Raw genomic sequence first — 22,344 nt, forward strand, 5'->3', positions numbered from 1 at the left:
CTGATCTGGAATCTTGCCAAACAGGATGGACTAATTGGCAAGCCAGCCAACCTGTCTCTGCTACAGAAGCACTGGGATTATGTTCAGCTTGTTATGTGGGGATCTAGGAACTGAATTCATATTCACATGCATGCCAAATAAAGTTTATTTTCTGAGTTGCTTCCCTAGCCCTCCATTTTACTAATGACTATTCACCTTTCTTCTATTCTTTCTTTCCTCAATTAACTTATTGAGACAGGCTCTCACACTGTAGCTCAGGCTGGGCTTGAACTAATGGCCATCCTCCTGCCTCAGCTTCCTGAGGGCTAGGATTATGTGAGCCATCACACTTGGCCTTATTAGTAGCTACTAATTTCTTACTGATATTAGTTTATAAAGTGAGATTTATCATAAGTGTATGTATATAAGAGAAAAACAGTATACATAATGCTTGGTGGTTTCTATGTTTCTGGAATTCACTGGTGTTGTGGGACAAATCCCTTATCCAAAGGGGAAGGTGTCTACTGTATTAAAAATATGAACTGCCGGGACGTGGTGGCCCACGCCTTTAATCCCAGCACTCGGAAGGCAGAGGCAGGTGGATCTCTGTGAGTTTGAGGCCAGCCTGGGCTACAGAGTGAGTTCCAGGACAGCCAGGACTACATACCCTTGTAATCCCAGAATTTGTGAAGTAGAGGCAGGCGGGTCTGGATTGTAGGGCCATCTTTAGCTACACGGTGTGAGTTCAAAGCTGGCCTGGGCTATGTGACCCAAGTCATCAGACTTAGTAGCAGGTGCCCTCACTCACTAAGACATCTTACTAGGTCCAGTTTACCTTCTTCTTTTGTGACAGTCTTGGTTTGCAGTCCCAGCCAGCCTGGAACTCACTACGTAGGCCAGGCTGGCCTCAAACTCAAACCCAACTGCTTCAGCATCCCAACTGCCCAGATGACAGGCAGCTGTCACCACACGAGGCCTCCGTCCTTCTCTCCAGGCCTTCTCCAAAGGCCTGTCGTTTGCACGCTCTGCCCCAGGTCCGCTTTGCATTCCTTGTGTGAACCCTGCTTCCCCAGGGATCCCCAGCTCCTCCAGGAAGGGGAGAGGATATTTCTAGTCTTAGCTTCGGCTCCCTAGGGACTCTGGGAATTTTTCCTTAGGGGGACAGGCCCTCACTCCTAAGCAGGCACTGGGCACTGGTGCACAGTGTCCAGGCTGGCACCTGGACCCCTGAAATCACTCTTCCAGTGAGTCTGCTGTCAAGCTGGCTGTCTCTCAGTCTCTCACGTTCTCTTAGCCTCCGTCTCTTGCTGTTCTCCTTGACATCAGAATTTTCCTGAGGGGGTGTGAGCAGGCAGACAGCCAGCAGTAGTTGGGGGGGGGGACATGCCTGCATCGTCCCTTCGCCTTTACAACGCCCCCTGTCCCCCAAAGAGGACCTGGTCATGGGGAGGTATCCATGTGACAGGCAGCATTTATTTCAGAATCCAGTGTCCACAGTAGATGGGCTGGGGGCGAGGGCAGGGATGGGGTGGGTTGAGGACTCCAGTGTCAGACTACACAGCGGGGTATCAGGTGGGGGGGACAGTGCCCAAGCAAGGGAGACAGGAGGTAAAAATAGCCCCGGTCTGCCGACCCTCAGCGCTGTGTCCCAGGCCGGGCCCTGGGCTTGGGTCCAGGAGCTATTCTGGGGCCTGGGAGAGTTACATTCCCTGGAGGAAGGCCCCCTCCCAACCCCCCCACCCTCCCTCTTTCCCTCCCTGAGGCTGCTGGCCACCATGGGTCCCTGCCCAGCAGGCAGAGGAAGGAAGGGAGGGCCGAGGAAGGAGGCGGAGGCGTGCTCAGAGCCGGTCCTCCGATGGTGCCCACAGGTCCAGATCCAGAGATTGCCAAGATCCTTGGCCTCAGCACTGCTGACAGAACAGGCAGCTCAGCCTGAGCCCATGCGGCTGGCCCTGTGCTCAGCTGGTTCCCCAACAGACAACCCAGCCATCACTCACCTCATCTCCAAAACCTCCGCTGCCACCTCTGCCTCCTACGGAGGGCCCACCCATGAGAAGGCCCGTCTGCTCTGGACGATCCGAGCCTGAGTGGCTCATCTCTGGTTCCCTGGAGGGTCTGGGGAGGACAGTGGCATGGTGGAATGGTCACTGCTAGACACAGAACTGGGAGTAGGGTAGGGCGGCAACGGGATTGGGTTTGGCGGTAGGAGGTAGGGGGAGGCTGCTGAGGTTGGAGATGGGTTTGAAGCGAGGCTAGCTCTAGAGAGTGGTCCAGGACACCTATGGGCAGAAGCTGAGGATGCTGGGGGAGGTTGGAGATGAGATCAGGTGGGGATAGGTTTGGCTGGTTACTGGTGAGGGTTGTAGGAAGACTGTACAGGAAGTGGGTTTGAGGCTAGACACAGACATGGGGTTGCTGGGATGTGGCTATGGTGGAGAAAGACCGCATCTGGAAGTGTGGTTGAAGGAGCAAGGCGGGGTGTGGCTAGCCTCTGGGCGGAAACAGTCCCGTGCGGGACTTTGGATAGGACAAAGTCTAGACTGGAGGTGAAGCTGGACTTGGTGGCACAGGGCTCTTGATTTCCCAGCACATGGGAGGTTAAAGCAGGAGGATTGAAAGTTCAAGGCCAACCTGGACAACTCAATGTAACCTGGTCTTGGAATAGTCAAGAGGGGACTGGATACATGTAAAGAACCTGCCTAGAGTCCCCAGTGAGGGGCTGGGGTGTGGCTCAGTGGTAGAACCCCTGCCTAGAATCCCCCAGTGAGGGGCTGGGGTGTGGTCAGTGGTAGAGCCCCTGCCTAGAATCCCCCAGTGAGGGACTGGGGTGTGGCTCAGTGGAGGAGCCCCTGCCTAGAATCCCCCAGTGAGGGGCTGGGGGTGTGGCTCAGTGGTAGAGCCCCTGCCTAGAATCCCCCAGTGAGGGTCTGGGGGTGTGGCTCAGTGGTAGAGCCCCTGCCTAGAATCCCCCAGTGAGGGGCTGGGGTGTGGTCAGTGGTAGAGCCCCTGCCTAGAATCCCCCAGTGAGGGGCTGGGGTGTGGCTCAGTGGTAGATCTCCTGCCTAGAATCCCCCAGTGAGGGGCTGGGGTGTGGTCAGTGGTAGAGCCCCTGCCTAGAATCCCCCAGTGAGGGGCTGGGGTGTGGCTCAGTGGTGAGCCCCTGCCTAGAATCCCCCAGTGAGGGGCTGGGGTGTGTCTCAGTGGTAGAGCCCCTGCCTAGAATCCCCAGTGAGGGGCTGGAGGTGTGGCTCAGTGGTAGAGCCCCTGCCTAGAATCCCCCAGTGCGCTGGCTAGTTTTATGTCAATTTAACGTAGGCTAGAGTTATTTGAGAAGAGAGACCTCAACTGAGAAAATACCTCCACAAGATCAAGCATGTAGGCATTTTCTTTTCTTTTTTCTTTTTCTGACTTTTCAATACAGGGTTTCACTGTGTTTTTGTTTTGTTTTGTTTTTTAAAATGGGGTTTCTCTGTGTAGCCCAGGCTGGCCTCGAACTCAGAGATCTGCCTGCCTCTGCCTCCCGAGAGCTGGAATGAAAGGTGTGCACCACCACTGTCCTGCTAGGGGAATGGCTCAGGGACAAGGCCTTGTTTAGTATACATAGTCCGGGTTCCAGCTCCAGCACTTCAGACAGACTAGAGCCCAAGTTACACAGAGGCCTGTGATGGACGTCGTCATGAGCAGGTCTGGTTGGAGGAGATTGAGGGTGGGATTCTGGGTGGTAGGCAAGGCTATCCTTGAGTTGCGGATGGGTGAAGCTAGGCTGGGCAGGCTGGGTGGCTGATGGCCTTGGGACTCCCTTAGCAACGGGGCTAGAAGGCCGAGGGCAGGATGTGGGTGAGGTTGCAAAAGCACACTTACGGAGCCGCCTTCTCCGAGTGCCGGCAGCAGCCGGGGCGCCCCTTGCGTCTCATGCAGTAGAAAGCAGCCACCACGAGCAACAGAAGACCCACGCTGACCGCTACAGCCATGACAGCCACGCCAGCCTGCGCAGTCTGGGGGGCCACTGCGCAGAGAGGATGACAGAGAGGCACTCAGCTCTCGAGATCAGGGCTGTCTGCAGGGTCACCCGGCACCTCCCCTCTTGGTTACCCACCAGAGCCAAAGTGGAAGACGTGGCCTATCTTGCCATGGATGTTAGATGCATCACAGGACACCCCCTCCTTGCTCAGGGCACTGGTCACTTTCACCTTCAGCAAGCTGCTGGTCCAGCCTTTGCCCTCAAAGGGCGGTTCTGCTGGCTGTGGAGGCTTGGGTCAGGCCAGGCCCCTTGGGATCAAGGGCTGGGGGTGTAGGCTGAGGTGGCGTGTAGGGGATATGAAGCTTGGATCGATGAGGGTCAGGGTCCCCTGTGGAACTTGGGGTAGGCTCAGAGTGGCAAGGAATGCCCCTTACAGTATCGCCTCGCTGACTCCAGGTGAGTTTGGGCTCTGGGTAGCCTCGGGCGGAACAGACCAGCATGACTTCGTCTCCTTCCATCCAGCTGTTCCCCGATATGGGCTTTATCTCGTTGGGTTTTAACTCTGGTGCCCCTGTGGGTGGTGGGGACCATAGCAGAGTGACTGGAAGGCAGATTGGCAGGGAACGGAGAGAGGCACGGGGTGGGGGGAGGGCAGAGTGCTCGTAGTACAAGCTTGAGGGCCTGAATTTACTCCCCAGCACCCAGGTAAAAGTGGGCACAGCAGCACTGGGGTAGGGGATTGAGAGGCAGGAGGATTCCTGGAGTCGCCACAACAGCCCATCAGTGAGCTCCAGGTCTCAAAGAAGGTGGAGGGGTTGGCAGAGTGGCTTGGCCTGACAACCTGAGTTCCTTCCTTGGAAATGACTGGGCAGGACAGAAGAACCGACTCCTGCAGGTTGTTCTCTGACCACCACACACTGTCCCCAACAAATAGACCAAAACCAGCTGTGCACAGCGGTGTACACCCTGAACCCCAGCACTTGGGAGGCAGAGGAAGGCAGATCTCAGTGAGTTTGAGGTCAGTCTGGTCTAAGTAGTGATTCCAGGAAGGCCAGAACTACACAGAGAGAGAGCCCTGTCTCAGAACACACACACACACACACACACACACACACACACACACACACACACAGGGACGCACACAGACACACAAACACACACACGAACACACACACACGGGGACACACACAGACACACAAACACACACACAGACACACGAACACACACACACACACACGGGGACACACACAGACACACAAACACACACACAGACACACGAACACACACACGGACACACACACACGGGGACACACACATACTTGGACACACACACACACGAACACAAACACAGACACACGAACACACACACGGACACACACATACACACAGGGACACACACGACACACACATACAGGGACATACACAGACACACGAACACACAGACACATGAACACACACACACGGGGACACACACAGACACACAAACACACACACACACACACACACACACACGGGGACACACACATACGTGGACACACACACACACACGGGGACACACACACACACGGGAACACACACACACACACGTGGACACACACACACACACGGGGACACACACACACACACGGGGACACACACACACACACACGGGGGGGACACACACACACACGGGGACACACACACACACACACGGGGACACACACACACACACACACACGGGGACACACACACGGGGACACACACACACACGGGGACACACACCTACGTGGACACACACACACACACGAACACAAACACAGACACACACACACACACACACACGAACACACACACACGGGGACACACACTGAAGAAAGACAACTAAAGAAGGAGACTGCCCACATGAGGTGCCCAACAATCCAAACCTTGGACCACCAGCTGGAAACTCTGTGTCCGGCTCAGGAGGGGGACTGTGGGTGTAGAGGCTTCACATGTGTAGGTACCAGCCGAGTCAAAGGTAACAGAGCTCAGAGAGAGCACGGGGCCATCTGCGAGGGTCACAGAATCCTAGGGAAGGGGTAGGAGAAGTCCAGAAGGGCCACAAGAGTTTGAGAGGCTGAGGGGGAGTGCCCAAGGCCCCCAGAGCTTCTTCCTCCTGTTACCTTGGCCCAGCGCACAGTAGGGGCAGGCAGGCCTCTGGCTGAGCAGTTCACCACTGTGCGGCTGCTGTTCAGGAATACGTAGAGCTCCTCAGGCACACTCAACTCCAAGGGATCCAGATCTGCAGGAGGGAAAACATGCTCACATTCCCCAGCCCTTGCCACTCAGCCAGGGCCTCTAGGGGGCTATCAGGAGCAGACAACTCCATATTGCATTTTCTCATTCTCCCCAATACCATGACATCTTTACTTTCCATCCTGGCCCTTCAGCCAAGAGCTAGGAGACCAGCTCTAAAGACTGCACTATCTGACCTTCTATCTGAGGCTTTACAGTGCTGAGCACACATCAGGCAAGTGCTCACCACTGAGCCACACCCCAACCCCTCATTAGGGGATTCTAGGCAGGGGCTCTACCACTGATCCACACTCCAGCCCCTCACTGGGGGATTCTAGACAGGGGCTCCACCACTGAGCCACACCCCAGCCCCTCACTGGGGGATTCTAGGCAGGGGCTCTACCACTGAGCCACACCCCAGCCCCTCACTGGGGGATTCTAGGCAGGGGCTCCACCACTGAGCCACACCCCAGCCCCTCACTGGGGGATTCTAGGCAGGGGCTCTACCACTGAGCCACACCCCCATCCCCTCACTGGGGGATTCTAGGCAGGGGCTCCACCACTGAGCCACACCCCAGCCCCTCACTGGGGGAGTCTAGGCAGGGGCTCTACCACTGACCACACCCCAGCCCCTCACTGGGGGAGTCTAGGCAGGGGCTCTACCACTGAGCCACACCCCAGCCCCTCACTGGGGGATTCTAGGTAGGGGCTCTACCACTGAGCCACACCCCAGCCCCTCACTGGGGGATTCTAGGCAGGGGCTCTACCACTGAGCCACACCCCAGCCCCTCACTGGGGGACTCTAGGCAGGGGCTCTACCACTGAGCCACACCCCAGCCCCTCACTGGGGGACTCTAGGCAGGGGCTCTACCACTGAGCCACACCCCAGCCCCTCACTGGGGGACTCTAGGCAGGGGCTCTGCTTCACCGCTGTGCCTCCAGCTCTCTATCCCAGGCTTTTGCTTAAGCTGAGATTTTTACTCTCTGCTCTGTACCACCCTCATCCCACCTCCATAAAAAAATCGATGGGCTTGGTCCAGCAAAGATGTCTCAGAGACTAGACACTTGCCACTAAGCCAGACAACCTGATGTCACTCCTCTAGACCCAAATGATGGAAGGCAATGACAGACTCCTGCAAGTTGTCCCCTGACCTCCACATGCACAGGTGCACATATGTACAAATAAATAAAACGTGAGGATCGTTTAAAATTATCAGATAACTTGATGGGATCATGGCTGAGTACAAACACGGGAGGTAGAGCGTTTGTCTAGCATGGATCAAGCCCTAAGTACAAATGCCAGCATCTCAAAACACAACACAATTCTGGCTGGGTTTGGTGATTCCGCGCCTGTAATCCCAACACTTGGGAAGCTGAGGCTGGAAGATCTGAGTTTCAGGACAACCTAGGTTACATATCAAGACATTGTTACAGAAAAAAAGATTTGTGTGTTTCTGCCGCAAGAAGGATCACCCTACTTCCGTTCATCTGACCCCCCCTCTCAGTCATTACCATCTCTCTACTAATCTTTCCCTCACTTTCTCTCTCTCTCTTTTTTGGTTTTTCAAAACAGAGTTTCTCTATGTGGCCCTGGCTGTCCTGGAACTCACTCTGTAGCCCAGGCTGGCCGTGAAGTTAGAGATCCACCTGCCTCTGCCTCCCGAGTGCTGGGATTAAAGGCGTGCGCCACCACCGCCCGGTTTATTCCTCAGTTTTTAAAACTTGTATTTTTATTATTTATTGTGCATGCATGAGTCTCATGGCACATGGATGGAGGTCAGAGGATAGCTTACTGAAGATGATTCTCTCTCTCCTTCATGTGAGACCCAAGAATCAAACTTGGATCATTGGGCTTGGTGGCAAGCTCCTTGGCTTCCTGAGCCCGCTTGTCAGCCCTGCTCCTCACTTTTGTTTTCTCGGTCCATCCTCCAGCGAGCAGTCCAAGGGATGTTTTCAGTGAACACACTGGTCCATCTTCCTCTCTGGCTTAATATCCTGCTATGGCTCCCAAGTACTCGGGGCATCGTGGCCAAATTACCACAGCCTACAAGAGCCTGCCCAGTCTTTGCCTCTCTCTCTGCTTGGTCACAGAGGCCCTGATTTTAGGTTTAGTTTTCTCAAGAATACCAAGTTTGTCCCTAGGGCCTTTGCACTGGCTCACCCTGCCTGTGGCAGAGGCAGAGGCACTGTGAGTTTCTCATACCCTTCTTCAGTTTCTTATCCACGTGTTCCCTTCTCTAGGAGGCCTCCCTGTCCCATAGCGGTGGACACCCGGATCTCGGGTCTCGCTTCCAACACCAACAACTGATTTCCCCAGCTGCTGTGAGGGCTGGCAGCTGGCAGCCCTCAGCTGTCTGCCCTCTGTGGGAATGCCCTCAATGGCAGGGAGCCCCTCACCCAAGGTCATGCCCCCTTCCCTGCACAACACATAGACAGTCAGGCCCAGCTCCTTCACGCTAATTGGGGACAACTGTGGAGTCCCCCACCCCAAGACCTGTGTAAACCACAGTCAACCCTCCACTCTGCCCATTCTTGCTGCTTCTGAATACACAGGTCACAAGAGATTTCCCATAAACATGCTACCTGTAGCCCTGGTGGCGGGGAACATGTCTAGGGAACTCAGGCTGTGACAATACTTTGTCACCTAGCACCTCTGTCTTATCAGCTACTGCTCTAAGACATCCTAATGTGACTAAAAAGGGTTTGGACCAGCACTTGGCTTCTGTCTCTGCTACTGTAGTGGGGCTACATAGTGAGTTCAAGGCCACTAGCATCATGGGACTCTGTCTCAATTAAAACAAAATAACCAAACATAGGCTGTGGAGAGAGCTTAACAGGTACAATATTTGCTCTTCAAGCATGAGGACCAGACTCCTAGAGCCCTGCAGAGAATCCCCCAGTGAGGGGCTGGAGGTGTGGCTCAGCGGTAGAGCCCCTGCCTAGAATCCCCAGTGAGGGTCTGGGGTGTGGCTCAGTGGTAGAGCCCCTGCCTAGAATCCCCCAGTGAGGGGCTGGGGTGTGGCTCAGTGGTAGAGCCCCTGTCTAGAATCCCCCAGTGAGGGGCTGGAGGTGTGGCTCAGCGGTAGAGCCCCTGCCTAGGATCCCCCAGTGAGGGGCTGGGGTGTGGCTCAGCGGTAGAGCCCCTGCCTAGAATCCCCCAGTGAGGCACTTGCCTTGAATCCCCAGATTGCACATAAAAGACTGGGTGTAGCTGTGCATGCTCATTCTCAGCACTAAGGAGGCAAAGACAGAAAGATCTCTGGGGGCATGCTGGCTGCTGGCTTAATCAGAGAGCTCTAGGCCAATGAAGAGATCCTTCTCAAAAAATAAAGTGTTGATCCTGAGAAAGGACAGCTAAGGTTGACCTCTAGCCTCGATACACTCATGGGCAGACACGTGTGCGCTTCACACACACACACACACACACACACACACACACACACAGAACACTTTCTTCCTAGCAAAGTGATTGCAAAAACTGCTTAGAAGCCCAGGGTCGAGCTAGGTTTGAAATCAGTGGGCATAATCTTGAGGGGTTAGTGAGGAAGAAAGGAGCCTGGGGTGTGCTGGAGCCGCAGCCTCGTAGGGGAGAAGCCAGTGGATGGTGAAGCTGCTCAGGCTCCAAATGGGAAAGAGTCGGTGTGTGCTCTGGAATTAGCACTCTGGAGAAGCTGGGAGGAGCAAGGGTAGGGACCCCAAGGGAGAGGAACTGGTGGAAGCCTGGCCCTTCCCTGCCCTCCCTGCCCGCAAAGCTCTCACAGGCCACATGCAGCTCTAGGATCTTGACGAGCTCCACTTCCTCGTCGGCATCATAATCCTCCACTCGGCAGCCATAGACGCCACTCTGGTCCCGATGCACCCTCTCCAGGGTCAAGTTCCCCCTGAGGTTGACATTTAGCTGTTCTTCCTGGGTGCCCTGAGGAAGCAGATGGGACATAAGAATGAGAAGCTGTTCTGGGGGTAACTGGGGTGGAGTCAGGGGTCACCTAGCTGATGTCATACTTGAATAGAGCCTGTTCAAGCCAAAGGTCAGGGGTCACACTGGTTGTCATAGCCTCCAAACCATCTCAAGTCAGGGTCAGAGGTCCTTCAGATCAAGGGTCCTTGCCAAGCTAAACACCCTCGGGGTCAAAATTAGGATTGGGGTTGTGGTGTGGCTCAGTGGTAGAGCCCCTGCCTAGAGTCCCCCAGTGAGGGGCTGAGGGTGTGTCTCAGTGGTAGAGCCCCTGCCTAGAATCCCCCAGTGAGGGGCTGAGGGTGTGTCTCAGTGGTAGAGCCCCTGCCTAGAGTCCCCCAGTGAGGGGCTGGAGTGTGGTTCAGTGGTAGATCTCCTGCCTAGAATCCCCCAGTGAGGGGCTGGGGTGTGGCTCAGTGGTAGAGCCTCTGCCTAGAATCCCCCAGTGAGGGGCTGCGGTGTGGCTCAGTGGTAGAGCCCCTGCGTAGAATCCCCCAGTGAGGGGCTGGGGTGTGGCTCAGTGGTAGAGCCCCTGTCTAGAATCCCCCAGTGAGGGGCTGGGGTGTGGCTCAGTGGTGGAGCATCTGCCTAGAATCCCCCAGTGAAGAGCAGTGGAGAGCAGTTGTGTAGCGTGTGACAGGCCCTGGGTTCTATCTCCCACATCACTGAAGATAAACAAAAGTTTCATGAGGTTAGTATAACACAGAGTCAGGTGGGGTCCAGTGGGACCACAGTGAGTTACCTGCATGCGGAAAAAGGAATACTCCGGGCTTGGGCTGCCATCACCCTGGCAGAGCAGCTGGACCGCGTCACCCTCACGTACCCAGCCCTCCGTGGTGGATGGACTTCCCACCCAGAACTCCACGTGCTCTGTGGGATCTGTGGGAAGACAGGAAGTAAGGTCATGTGTCAAGAGGAAGAGTCAGTCCTACTTTTAAGGGGTGAGATACAGTATCTAAAGCTTAGAAGTTTTATTCTTTTTTTAATTTTTTTTTTTTTTTTTTTTTGGTTTTTCGAGACAGGGTTTCTCTGTGTAGCTTTGCGCCTTTCCTGGATCTTGCTCTATAGACCAGGCTGGCCTCGAACTCACAGAGATCCGCCTGCCTCTGACTCCCAAGTGCTGGGATTAAAGGCGTGCGCTACCACTGCCCGGCTTTTAATATATTTTTAAGATTTATGTTTTATTTGTATGTGTGTGTGTGTGTGTGTGTGTGTGTGTGTGAGAGAGAGAGAGAGAGAGAGAGAGAGAGAGAGAGAGAGAGAGAGAGATCTGTCTTATTCCTTTCCTTTGATTTGGAGATAGGCTCCCTCTCTGTAGCTCAGCTCGATTTTGTGCTCTCCAGTGCTGAGATGACAAGGTACATATCACCTCACCTGCTAGGTCCAGACTCGCTCTCCGAACACACCAAAGGTCAGACGTCTAGGTAAACTGACGTAATGACTCAATGGTCAGAGGTCAGTGTACAATTTGAGATTTAAGACTATATGTGACATGGAGACCCAATTCAGTGGGAGAAGGTGGAGCAACCATGGGGTACAGGGCCCTCTGCTGAAGTCAGTATGATTGTTTGGGGTACTAATTGAGGCCAGGGGTCAAAGTTTACAGCCCACTCCAGCATCATTGCAACACGAGGTAAGAAGGAAGTATGAGGACACAGATTGCAATCGGGGCCTGGGAGTCAGGCCTTGCAGGGATAGGATCTTAGGTCAGGGGCTGGGGGGTCATGGGACTCACAGTGCAGCGTGAGCCGGAAGTTAGGGCTGTCCAGGCGGCCATGTTGGCCTGAGGGCAACTTGTAGTGTGAGGCGCAGTGGAAGTTGGCATCCCGATCCTCCTTGTAGACCCTCAGGTAGAGGGTGCTGGTCAGGGAATACAGGCCCGAGGCCTCCCGGACGGTGCGGCTGGTCATGTAGCCCTCTGTGAGGGAGGTAGGCAGCAGGAGGAGGTGAGCTCACCCCGCCACCAGCCCCCACCCCAAACCCCCCTGCCACGGGCTCCCGATGGCTCACTTGCGTTCATCTCCATGGGCACATCCAGACGCTGCCCATTCCGGTACCACGAGATCCGAGGCACCGGGTTTCCGTTGGGGCTGCTGCAGGTGGCAATCTGGGAAAGATACGGGCGTGGCCCGGGCTTGGTGCCAGGACTCTGAAACCTGGCTCTCTTTTCCCCAGATCTCCCCTTTAGATGTGTCCACTGGGCTCTGTCTCTCCAGGAGAGGAGACAGAGGTCCCTGACTCAGGATCCTCCCAGGGCCCTGTGAGCTGGCTCAGCCGGGAAGTGTGCTTTGTGAGGGACTTCCAAAGTTAGAAGTATAAGGAGGGACTGACTGCTCCTAAAAGTTGTCTTCTGGGAGGTGGGGGGCGGGAAGAGGGGGATCTTTGATTGGTGTGTAAAATGAATGAAAAAATTTTCTTAATTTAAAAAAAAAAAAAAAAGAAAGAAAAGTTGTCCTCTGATTTACATTGTGGGTTGCGTGTGCCCCCTCTCCCCAATAGTTAATTAAAAACCTGGACCAGGCGTGGCGACACACAACTCTTAATTCCAGCTCTCAAGAGGCTGAGACAGGAACATCAGTTTGACACTAGCCTGTGCTACATAGTGAGTGAGTTCCAGGCCAGCCTGAGCCTCACGAGACCCGACTTCCCACAACCCCAAGCCAAAGCCAGGAGTGTAACCGTAGCCCTTGAATCACTAAGCGCAGAGGCAGGAAGATCAGGCCTTCAGAGCCAACCCTAGGCCACACAGCAGGTCTGAGGTGGTGCTGGGCTATGAGACACTGTTGCAAACCAGACAAGGCAAGAAATAAACAGAACTGTGCGATGGCACCCGCCTGGGAAGTCAGTGCTTGGAAGGCAGAAGAGGCTACATAGAAAGTGTCAGGACAGCCTGTGCTACATACGGTCAACCTCCCAAACAAAAACAAAACAAGGAAAATAGCCGGCGGTGGTGGCGCACGCCTGGAATCCCAGCACTCAGGAGGCAGAAGCTGGTGGATCTCTGTGAGTTCGAGGCCAGCCTGGTCTACAGAGCTGGTCAAGGACAGGCTCTACAGACAAAGCTACACAGAGAAACCCTGTCTCGGAAACAAAACAAAACAAACAAACCAAAAAAAAAAAAAAAAAAAAAAATCAAGGAAAATATCCAAGATAGAGAGCACCTGGCCGGCACGCTCAAAGCTCTGAGTTCAATCTCCCACACCACAAAACAAAACAAAACAATAGCAAAGGTCTTGGGGCTCCTCAGGCACCGCTCCCAGCTCCAGCCCGCATTACCTCCTGGGCAAACTGTTCCATCACAGACAGCGTCCCTGCGTTGGGAATCACCTGCGTAGCCTCGGGGGTTGCTGTTGGAGAGATGCTCACGTCAGGAGCGCCTTCTCTGATTATCCCTCCCACTTCATCCCTACCCCACGGGCCCCTTGGGATAATTGTGGGGACACTCACTAAACACACGGACACTCGAGGTGGCCTCGGAGGTGCCCGCTGGCCCAGCCTTCACCACGCACACGTAGTCCCGCTCATCGCCCACGTGGGCATTCGCTATCTCCAGGCGCCCCTTGGAGTCCAGCTTGTAGGGGGGACTGCGGCCCCGAGAGCTGTGGACTGTGCGCAGGAGCTCTGAGCCCTGTGGCTCCACAGAAGCCAAGTGGTGTCGGGACCCGGAAGCATCAACCTGTGGGTATGGACAGGGGACAGTCCTAGCTTGGGTTGTGAGTCCTCCTTCTCTACTGTCTCCCTCGAAGATCCTTTTCCCTTCTGGGCCTAGGGAAAGAACCTAGTGGCTCCCACATGCTAAGGAATCACTCTACCACTGAGCCACACCCCAGCCCCTCACTGGGGGATTCTAGGCAGGGGCTCTCCCACTGAGCCACATCCCCAGCCCCTCACTGGGGGATTCTAGGCAGGGCCTCTACCACTGAGCCACACCCCAGCCCCTCACTGGGGGATTCTAGGCAGGGGCTCTACCACTGAGCCACGCCCCAGCCCCTCACTGGGGGATTCTAGGCAGGGGTTCTGCCACTGAGCCACACCCCAGCCCCTCACTGGGGGATTCTAGGCAGGGGCTCTACCACTGAGCCACACCCCAGCCCCTCACTGGGGGATTCTAGGCAGGGGCTCTACCACTGAGCCACACCCCAGCCCCTCACTGGGGGATTCTAGGCAGGGGCTCTACCAATTACACTCTCATCCCTTTTTTTATTTTTGGAAATAGGGATTCTCTCTCTGTAGACCAGGCTGGCCTTGAACTCAAGGATCCACCTGCTTCTGCCTCTGGAGTACTGGAATTAAAGGTGGGGACCACCTTGCCTGGCCATCCTTCTTTTTTAAACTTTTAAAAAAAGTGTTCATTTTATCATTTATATATGTGTATATGTGTCTCTCTGTGTGTTTGCACATGAGTGCGGTATATCCATGGAGGCCAGAAGAGGGCAAGGAACCCTCTGGAGCTAGACTTACAGGGAGTCGTGAGTATGAGTACTGAGAAGTGAACTCAGGTCCTCAGGAAAAGGCCCAAGTGCCATTAAGTGCTTACCCATGGAGTAAGTGTTCATCTGTGAAGTGGAAATGTGGCTTTTGATGGCTTCATGTGGGGTAAGCACGGACCCATGGGGCAAGCATTTACTCCAGCCCCTCAATCTTCTCTAATTTTTACATAGGGATAGGGTCTAACTTCATAGCGCAGGCAGACCTTGAACTTTCCATCCTCCTGGTCTGCTGGGATTACAGGCCTCAGCCACCTGTCATTTCTCATCCCTCTGTTCCCATCCCTGCCCTCTCCTAAGCCCCAAGGTATTCCCCACCTTCCTGGGTCCCTCACCTCCCTGCTCTGCTGTTCCCACATCTCCTGGTCTCTCCTTCCCTCTTGTCTCTGCTCTGTGGGGCCACTCACTCCAGAGCCACGTTCTGAAGGGGAACCACTTCCTCAGGGCCAGGCTCTGCCCTGCTCAGACACCTGGCACTTTGCAGAGTCCCCTGCCTCCCTAGGTCTGTAAATGGAAATGTGGCTCCATGCGAGGGTCTTCCGGCCAGAGGGCCAGAGGATCCATCCACGGAGGCAGAGCTAATGGGTACTGCTGTGAGCAGGCCACTAGACCCTCCTCCCCCTCCTCTCCACGTTGTCCCTAGCTCCCAGCCACAGAGCACTCACAAGGAACCATTCCAGCACGTAATGCTCAGGGTGCTCCCGAGGAGTACAGTCCAGGGTGATGAGCTCTCCTTCCATCACCTCCACCAGAGGGGGTACAGACACGTGCACCTCAGCTTGGGCGCCTGCAGGATGGTGCAGCATCACATGTCTACATGATGCCACCAACAGGGAGAGCCCTCCTCCAGACCCCAGCCTCCTCCCTCAGACGGGAAAGATCTAGCTCACAGCTCTCCTCCCTTAGACACAGAGGCCCAGACCCTTGCCTCCTCCTTCCGACCGGGGTCCAGGCTCCAACCCCCCCTCCCTCCTTGGTTCTCCAGTCTGGGTCCCACCAGCGTCTCTCCAACCCTTCTTTTTAGAGTCTTGCTGTGTAGCCTTGGCTACCTGTAATTTGCGAGTTATTTGATGAATCAGGCTGGCCTCGAACTCACAGGGAGCTACAGCTGCCTCTGCCTCTTGAGTGCTGGGATTAAAGTCCTGTGCCACACAAGGCCAGCCTTTCCTACTTCTATGGATTAAGGTCATGCCTTTTCCAGCACTCCAGGTCTTGCTTCTCCTACCCAGTATAGCAAATGTGCCCTCAAGGAAGGGCCAAGCCTGACTCTTCCCTAGGCCTCTAGCACTCAGGGCAGGACTTGGCCTGGGGCTGAAGAACAGGTCTTTCTCCATCTTTGTTTCCGTTTCTTGATCCCATCCTATTTTCTCCGGTAGCTCCTGGGGGCCCTTCTGCTCTCTGATGTGTGGGGGCTAGGGTGCGGGCTGCAGCTGGGCCAGAAGCTGGATGGGTGTGTGGGAGTTGCAAGGGGGGACAGGGCTGGGCAGGTTTCAGGAATGTGGGAGGGCCAGGCTGGCTGAGACCTGCCCGGCTTGGCGCCAGAGCCCCCTATCTGCCCCCCCCCTGACAACACCCCCTCCCATCTCTTTACAAGAGAAGCTTGAAAAGGGTAAGGTGAGTCACCTGGGCAGGGGGTGAGGCGGGATCCTGAAAGGGAAAGAGCTGAGGAGTTGAGAATACAGTAGCCTGAGGCACAGGAGGCAGGATGGTGGAAACAAGCATCTCTGGATCCTAGGGACCTGGGAACTCGGGTCTTGGACTCCTGTCAGGGTCTGGTGGGTAGCACAGTTCTTGCTGGGAACCTACCCTCTGGGATGGCATTTTGGCATCATTCCCCCCACCCCCCCAGCCTGGCGCAGGCCCACTCCTGGGTTCCCACTATATACCACACTTGTGCCAGGAGCCTGGGTTCCCAGGCACCCACCTCTGGCCCCAGCCTGTCCCAGGGGAGCTGATGTGGGGCCAGGCTGGTACCCGGAGTTGGGTGTGAGCTGCAAACAGCCAAGGCAAGCAGATAGATATCCTCTATCCTCCCTTTTCACCCTGTTCCCAGTGTCCCCAGCTCCTCTGTTCCTCCTGCCCTCTCACCACATGCAGGTGTGTGGATTTATCAGGGGCCCCAGGAAAGGAACCCTTTCAGTCGGAAACACTGTTCCACGTTCTCGGCCAGGCTTGGTGCTCCCGGCCCTTTCTGAGAGGTGGGTCCTTTAGAGACAGCCTAAACTCTGAATTGAGGGGAAGCCCCACATCATAGGAAGTGCCTTAGCCGCGGCGTCCCCCAACTTCCCTGAGCAAGCTCAAACTTAATCGCTTAAGAGATCAGCTCTGGGAAGATCTTACTCTTCAGTAACGCTAGCAGAAGCTACTTTACTAAGCAGGAGGGCGGGGTGGGGGGTGAGGGGCTAGTGAGCCCAGAGCCCAGATTCCAGGTACCCAAGGTTACTAGGGGTCGCAAGTCTTAGATTCCAGAGTTCCCAGAGAGCCGGGAAGAGACAGCTAGTTGTCTCAGGTTGTGTCTGTTCCAGCACTGGGGTCTCCTCAGCTCTCGGATCAGGTACCTCCCAAGGCCTCCCGCCCTCCTCCCTGGTGGGGAATCCCTAGATTGTGCTCCTTGGGGAGATGGAAGCTTGTTCTCCTTGTCTTCCCGGGGACCCCAGGAGCCAGCCCCACAAACCCCAACACCAAGTCTCAGCTCTGCCCTCAGCCCCGAGCCATACCTGAGTGGCCCACCAGCAGGAGGGCGAGCCACAGCAGCCCGGCGCGGGCGTCTGGGGGCTCCATGTTCCTCCCTGCGGTGGTGGCGGCGGTGACTGAGCCCGGGTGAGGCTCTCGGCCGCCGTGAGGCTGGCAGCGGAGGCCACGCCCAGGGCCACGCCCACGCTCCCCCCGATCCCCAGGCCGGGCGCAAGGCCAAGACCTCCCACTGCCCAGAGAGGACCTCCCACCCGCGCGCGCGGGGACCCGCCAGCCCCGCCAGCCCGCCGCGCGCGCGCCACTCCTATCCAACCCATGCCCGCGGCTGCCCTCCGTGGTCAGGGGGAGCCTGACCGACCAGTCTAGCCAGGGCCCACAGCTGGGATCTGAGGGACACCGCGGGGACCCTCAGTCCCTTCCTTCCTGGCCACCTTCGGGGCCTTGCCACTCATTTCCACGGTGGCAAGTGCCGGCCCCCCCCCCCCCCCTCCTTAGCCCTCCCCCCGCCCCCTGGCTGCAGGTGGATCTTTTCCCTCGTTTGTTTGTTTTTTGAGACAGGTGTCACACTCTAGCTCAGGCTGGCCTGGAGCTCGTGGCCATCCTTTTGCCTCAGTTTCCCAAGTGCTGGGGATAACAAGGGTGCCCATCGCCTCTAGTGTGCTGAACTGTCGGTGTTTACCAACGGCTCCTGGTACCATTAGTTGTCTGCGCTGGCCTGCATGACTGGCTCTTCCCAGGGTGCCCTAGGCTGCCCTCCCCTTTAGAGCCACCTTGCTGGGAAGCGTCCGTCCTCTGACTGAGCAGTGACCTGGAACTGGTCGGGGCAATCTTCTCTTTAATGGATTGTCAATTCCCAGGTCCCTCTTAGGCCTCTTTGGTGATGGGGTGAGGATGGGGAGCCCCTCCCTCTGCTCTGCTCTCCCTGACTCCCTCACATCCCCCCATCCAGGGAATCCAAGGAATGTCACCCCCCTTCCTCCTTCCTTCTCTCCCCGCCATTCCCTCCCCACCTTGGGGGGAGGGGAGCAGACGTGGGTTGGCTGGGGCAGGTGAGTGGAGGAGGGAAGAGGAGGTCTGGCCACTGGGGCCGCTGGACGGAAGAGAGGGTCACAGGTCAAAGTAAGGGATCACAGATCACTCTTCTCCAGGGTCGTGCAAGCCAAGTTAGCCCGGAACAAAATCCCAAGAATGCTGGGTGGGGGCTGGGTAAGGAGGGCTCTTCCCTGCAGAGACGCTAGCCTGGGTAAGGATGGGCGAGGGGCGGGGTTGTGGGGTTGTCACTGGTCATGCTGTGAGCAGCCCTCCTCCCCAGTCCCCCCTCAGTCTGAGGAAGGCCAGCGGTGAGCTTAGGGGCCCCTGGAACCAAGGTTTCACTCATCATCTCAGAAGAAAGGCTTCTGTTATAGGTACTGGCCCGGCTCTCAAAGCCGTTTTCCATTCCTGTCACACAGGACAGTAATTGTGAACCTGGGAAAAGTGACCTTTGCATGGGACTGCCTTTGTCTCCTCCTGCGGAAGTCTACCTTCAACCCTCTCCTGTCCCTGCAAATCTCCGGAGGCCCTGTCAGCCCCCATACTCTGGGATGCATCTCCCCTCCATTCTCCTCCACCTGACTCCCAGCCACCCTGAAGGCTGAGGCTGCCCTACATCCCATCCCCCGCCCCACACCGGGCAAGAGAGGGTTGTAAAGTGCACACTTCAAGGCTCACAGGAAAATGCCCTCCTCCGCAGCTAACCGGGCATAGGGGCCCACTCTAATAATCCTTACTCTCAAGAGATGGAAGCCGGAGGATTCGGAGTTCAAGACCAGCCAGGCCTCACAGAAACAAAATCAGGATCAAGGAACGGTGTTCTCGGCGGTTTAGCTTTCATGAAGACTGGAGCTCCCCAACACCTCATTAACCAGGCATCATGGCACACATGGCTATCCCTGCACTTGGGAGGTAGAGGCAGGAGGATCAGAAGTTAAGTCATCCTTGGCTACATTGAGTTTTAGGACATCGGTGTGTGGTGGTGAACACCTTTAGTCCCAGCATTCTGGAGTCAGAGGCAGGAGAATCTCTGGTTTCCTGATCAGCCTGGTCAGTGTACACCTCGAGTTCCAGGACAGCCAAGGCTTCACAGGAAGACCTGTCTCAAAACCAACCAACCAACCAACAAATAAAATAAAGCAAGAAGAGTTTGAGGACAGCCTGTGCTACATAAGGTTCTTTCTCAAAAACAAAACAAAAGTACCAAAGTGTTAGAGAGCTAGCTCAGCGGTTAAGAGCCACATACTGCTCTCACGGAGGCCCAAGTTCGGATCCTGGTACCCACGTCCAATCAGGTGGCTCATAACAGCCTGTCACTCCATTTCCAGGGAGATTTGATGCCTTCTCTGGCTTCTATGAGTGAAAGGCAAACATGTGGTGAATATAGGTACATGTAGGCAAAGACTTGTATATCTAAAATAAAATAAACCTTTAAAAATAAATATTAAAAACCAAATAAAAATAAATCTTTAAAAATGGCCCCAACAAGAGTAGCCAGCACAAGGAGCCATCCATACTCCCAGATGGCATTCTCAGACAGTGCCCAAGTTCTCCTTGGGACCCTCTTCCACAATGGGACCTCAGCAGCCTCTCTCTTGTTTTCTGTCCCTGGCCTGTGAACCTGATTACTGGGTCTGGACCTCCTTTGTACCTTTGAGAAGTCTGCAGGCCACGGTGCTGGATGAGGGAGGAGTGCCACATGGCGAGAGCGTTGAAGAAAGGGATGAGTTCTGGACTTGTGGAAACTAGTATTATAGTGTCACCTCCCATTGCCCCTACAATTAAGTCCCGCTAAACAGCCAGAAGAATCCTGTGTAGATGTGAGTCAGCTCAGGCCACTGTTCTGTTAGAATCCGCCCACGGCTCCATCTCGCTGAAAATGAAAGCCAGCAAGTGTTCACTCTGTGGTTTGTGAGGTCCTAGATCTGACCTTTTCCCTTCCCTAACCCCATCTGCCATTCACTCTCCCTCTCAAACAGTATTTTTGTCACACTGGTCTCACTGCTGATGTGCTATTCCATCAACCCCAGGACCTTTGCACTTCCTGTCTCCACTGCCTGGGCATCCTTTCACAGAGTGGCTTCCTCCTTGATTGCTTCTAATCTCTCCGGTGACCTGCCTCATTAGAGAGCTTCAGACACCAGCTTCCAGCTGCCCTGTTTCCCCTCTCTATCACCTTTACCATGGTGGGATAAATTCTGTTTGCCTTTTATTGTTTGGCATAGACAGAAGCAGGAGCTATGCCCCAAGGGAACAGGAACTCCACAAGGGTTAGAGTGTATCTCTAGTGCCTAGGACAGTGCCTGGCTTGAGACAAATACTCATGTACCGAATGACGTCATGCTCTGAGTCTGTCCTATTGTCTCATGTGTATAGATCAACAGTCACATGTCACTTAACAATGGACATCCGTTCAGATAAGGGCGTTGCTAAGCAATTGTGTCCTCATGTAAGCATCACAGAGTAGCTCCACAAGTGAAGCCAATCATAGGACATGATCATCAGGTGACATGATCTTATGGGCCACCGTCGCACACCGGGTCTTGTTACGTGACACACAGCTCTATCTCCCTGTCCCTTAAACAGAATGCAGAGGAACCACAAATTAGCTATGAGACTCTCTCCATAGACTTTATAATAATTATTCATAATTAATGTGCATATATGTGTACCTGTCTGTCTGCATGTGCATCTAGCTGCCTGCAGAGGCCAGAAGAGGGCGCTGGAGCTCCTGGAACTGGGGCATACATACTGAGACCCTCCATGCAGATGTCAGAAACTGATCTCTGGTCCTCTGGAAGAGCAGTATATAACCACTAAGCCATTGTCTTAGTCATTATTCTAATGCTGTGAAGAGACACCATGACCATGGCAGCTCTGACAAAAGAGTACATTTACTTGGGGCTGGCTTACAGTTTCAGAGGTTTAGTCCACTATCATCACAGTGGGCAGCATGGCAGCACAAATGTGCTGGAACAGTAGCTGAGAGCTTTATCTAGATCCTCAGACTGAGAGAAAGAGAGACACTGGACTTGATGTGGGCTTTGACACCTCAAAGCCCGCCTCTGGTGACACACTTCCTCCAACAAGGCCACACCTCCTAATCCTTCTCAGACAGTTCCACTCGCTGGCAGCTAAGCATTCAAATCTAAGAGCCCATGAGGGCCATTGTCATTCAAGCCACCACAGCCATCTCTCCGGCCCCATGCTGTGCTTTATATTAGTCTCCTGAGAGCTGAGTAACAAGTAGGCAAAAACACTTACCAGAATGTATTTCTGTTTGGTTTGGTCTTTTGTAGCCAAGGCTGGGTTAGAACTTGCTGTGTAGCCAAGGATGGAATAAATGTCTGATTTTCCTTCCATTGCTTCCCAATGGAAGCATTACAGGTGTGTGCCTGGGTCTGGCTGTATTTAAATTAATATATTTATTTATTTATTTAGAGACAGGGTTTCTCTGTGTAACCACCCTGACTGTCCTGGAACTCACACTGTAGACCAGGCTGGCCTCAAACTCACAGAGATCCGCCTGCCTCTGAGTGTTGAGATTAAAAGTGTGGGTGACCACATCTCTCTCTCTCTCTCTCTCTCTCTCTCTCTCTCTGTGTGTGTGTGGGGGGGGGGTCAGCATGCACTCACGGCATCAAACATGGTGGTGGGCAGTCTGAGGATGACACTGAGTGTTGGTCCTCTCCTTCCATCTTGCTTGAGACAGACTTTGTCACTGTGTCACTTCTGGGGACTCTCTCATTGCTTGCGCTGGGTTAACAGACACAAGCTACCTGTCTGGCTTTAAGAGGGCTCTAGGGATGTGAACTCAGGACTTCAGTCTCGCATGCCAAGGGTTTGTTTTATCCACAGAACTATCCCCCAACTCTCGGTAACCCAGGTCGGTTTTGAATTCTGCTCTCTCTCAAAGATTTAAATTTTTTGTTTGTTTTTTTTTGAGATAGGGTTTCTCTGTGTAGCCCTGGCTGTTCTGAGTT

The 22,344-nt window shown here is 54.7% G+C and overlaps 1 protein-coding gene across 2 annotated transcripts; it reads right to left on the bottom strand.

The window, feature by feature from the left end:
• Positions 1-1,432: 1,432 nt before the first annotated feature.
• Positions 1,433-17,511, bottom strand: Bcam (basal cell adhesion molecule (Lutheran blood group)). 2 transcript variants are annotated; one of them, XM_036182871.1, is made up of 15 exons: positions 17,353-17,511; positions 15,301-15,422; positions 13,596-13,824; positions 13,425-13,495; positions 12,159-12,255; positions 11,884-12,066; positions 10,891-11,027; positions 9,953-10,109; positions 6,082-6,200; positions 5,845-5,986; positions 4,375-4,511; positions 4,076-4,220; positions 3,841-3,985; positions 1,977-2,094; positions 1,433-1,886 (listed from the first exon to the last, which is right to left on the bottom strand). In XM_036182871.1, exons 1-15 carry the CDS (start codon positions 17,414-17,416, stop codon positions 1,881-1,883), a joined length of 1,872 nt encoding a protein of 623 aa, XP_036038764.1. In that variant the 5' UTR covers positions 17,417-17,511; the 3' UTR covers positions 1,433-1,880. The 2 variants fall into 2 exon arrangements, with proteins under 2 accessions (XP_036038764.1, XP_036038756.1); XM_036182863.1 differs by having other exon boundaries at positions 1,746-1,889.
• Positions 17,512-22,344: the final 4,833 nt, after the last annotated feature.

This window comes from Onychomys torridus, chromosome 1 (assembly GCF_903995425.1).
Source record: "Onychomys torridus chromosome 1, mOncTor1.1, whole genome shotgun sequence".
Classification (NCBI taxonomy): domain Eukaryota; kingdom Metazoa; phylum Chordata; class Mammalia; order Rodentia; family Cricetidae; genus Onychomys; species Onychomys torridus.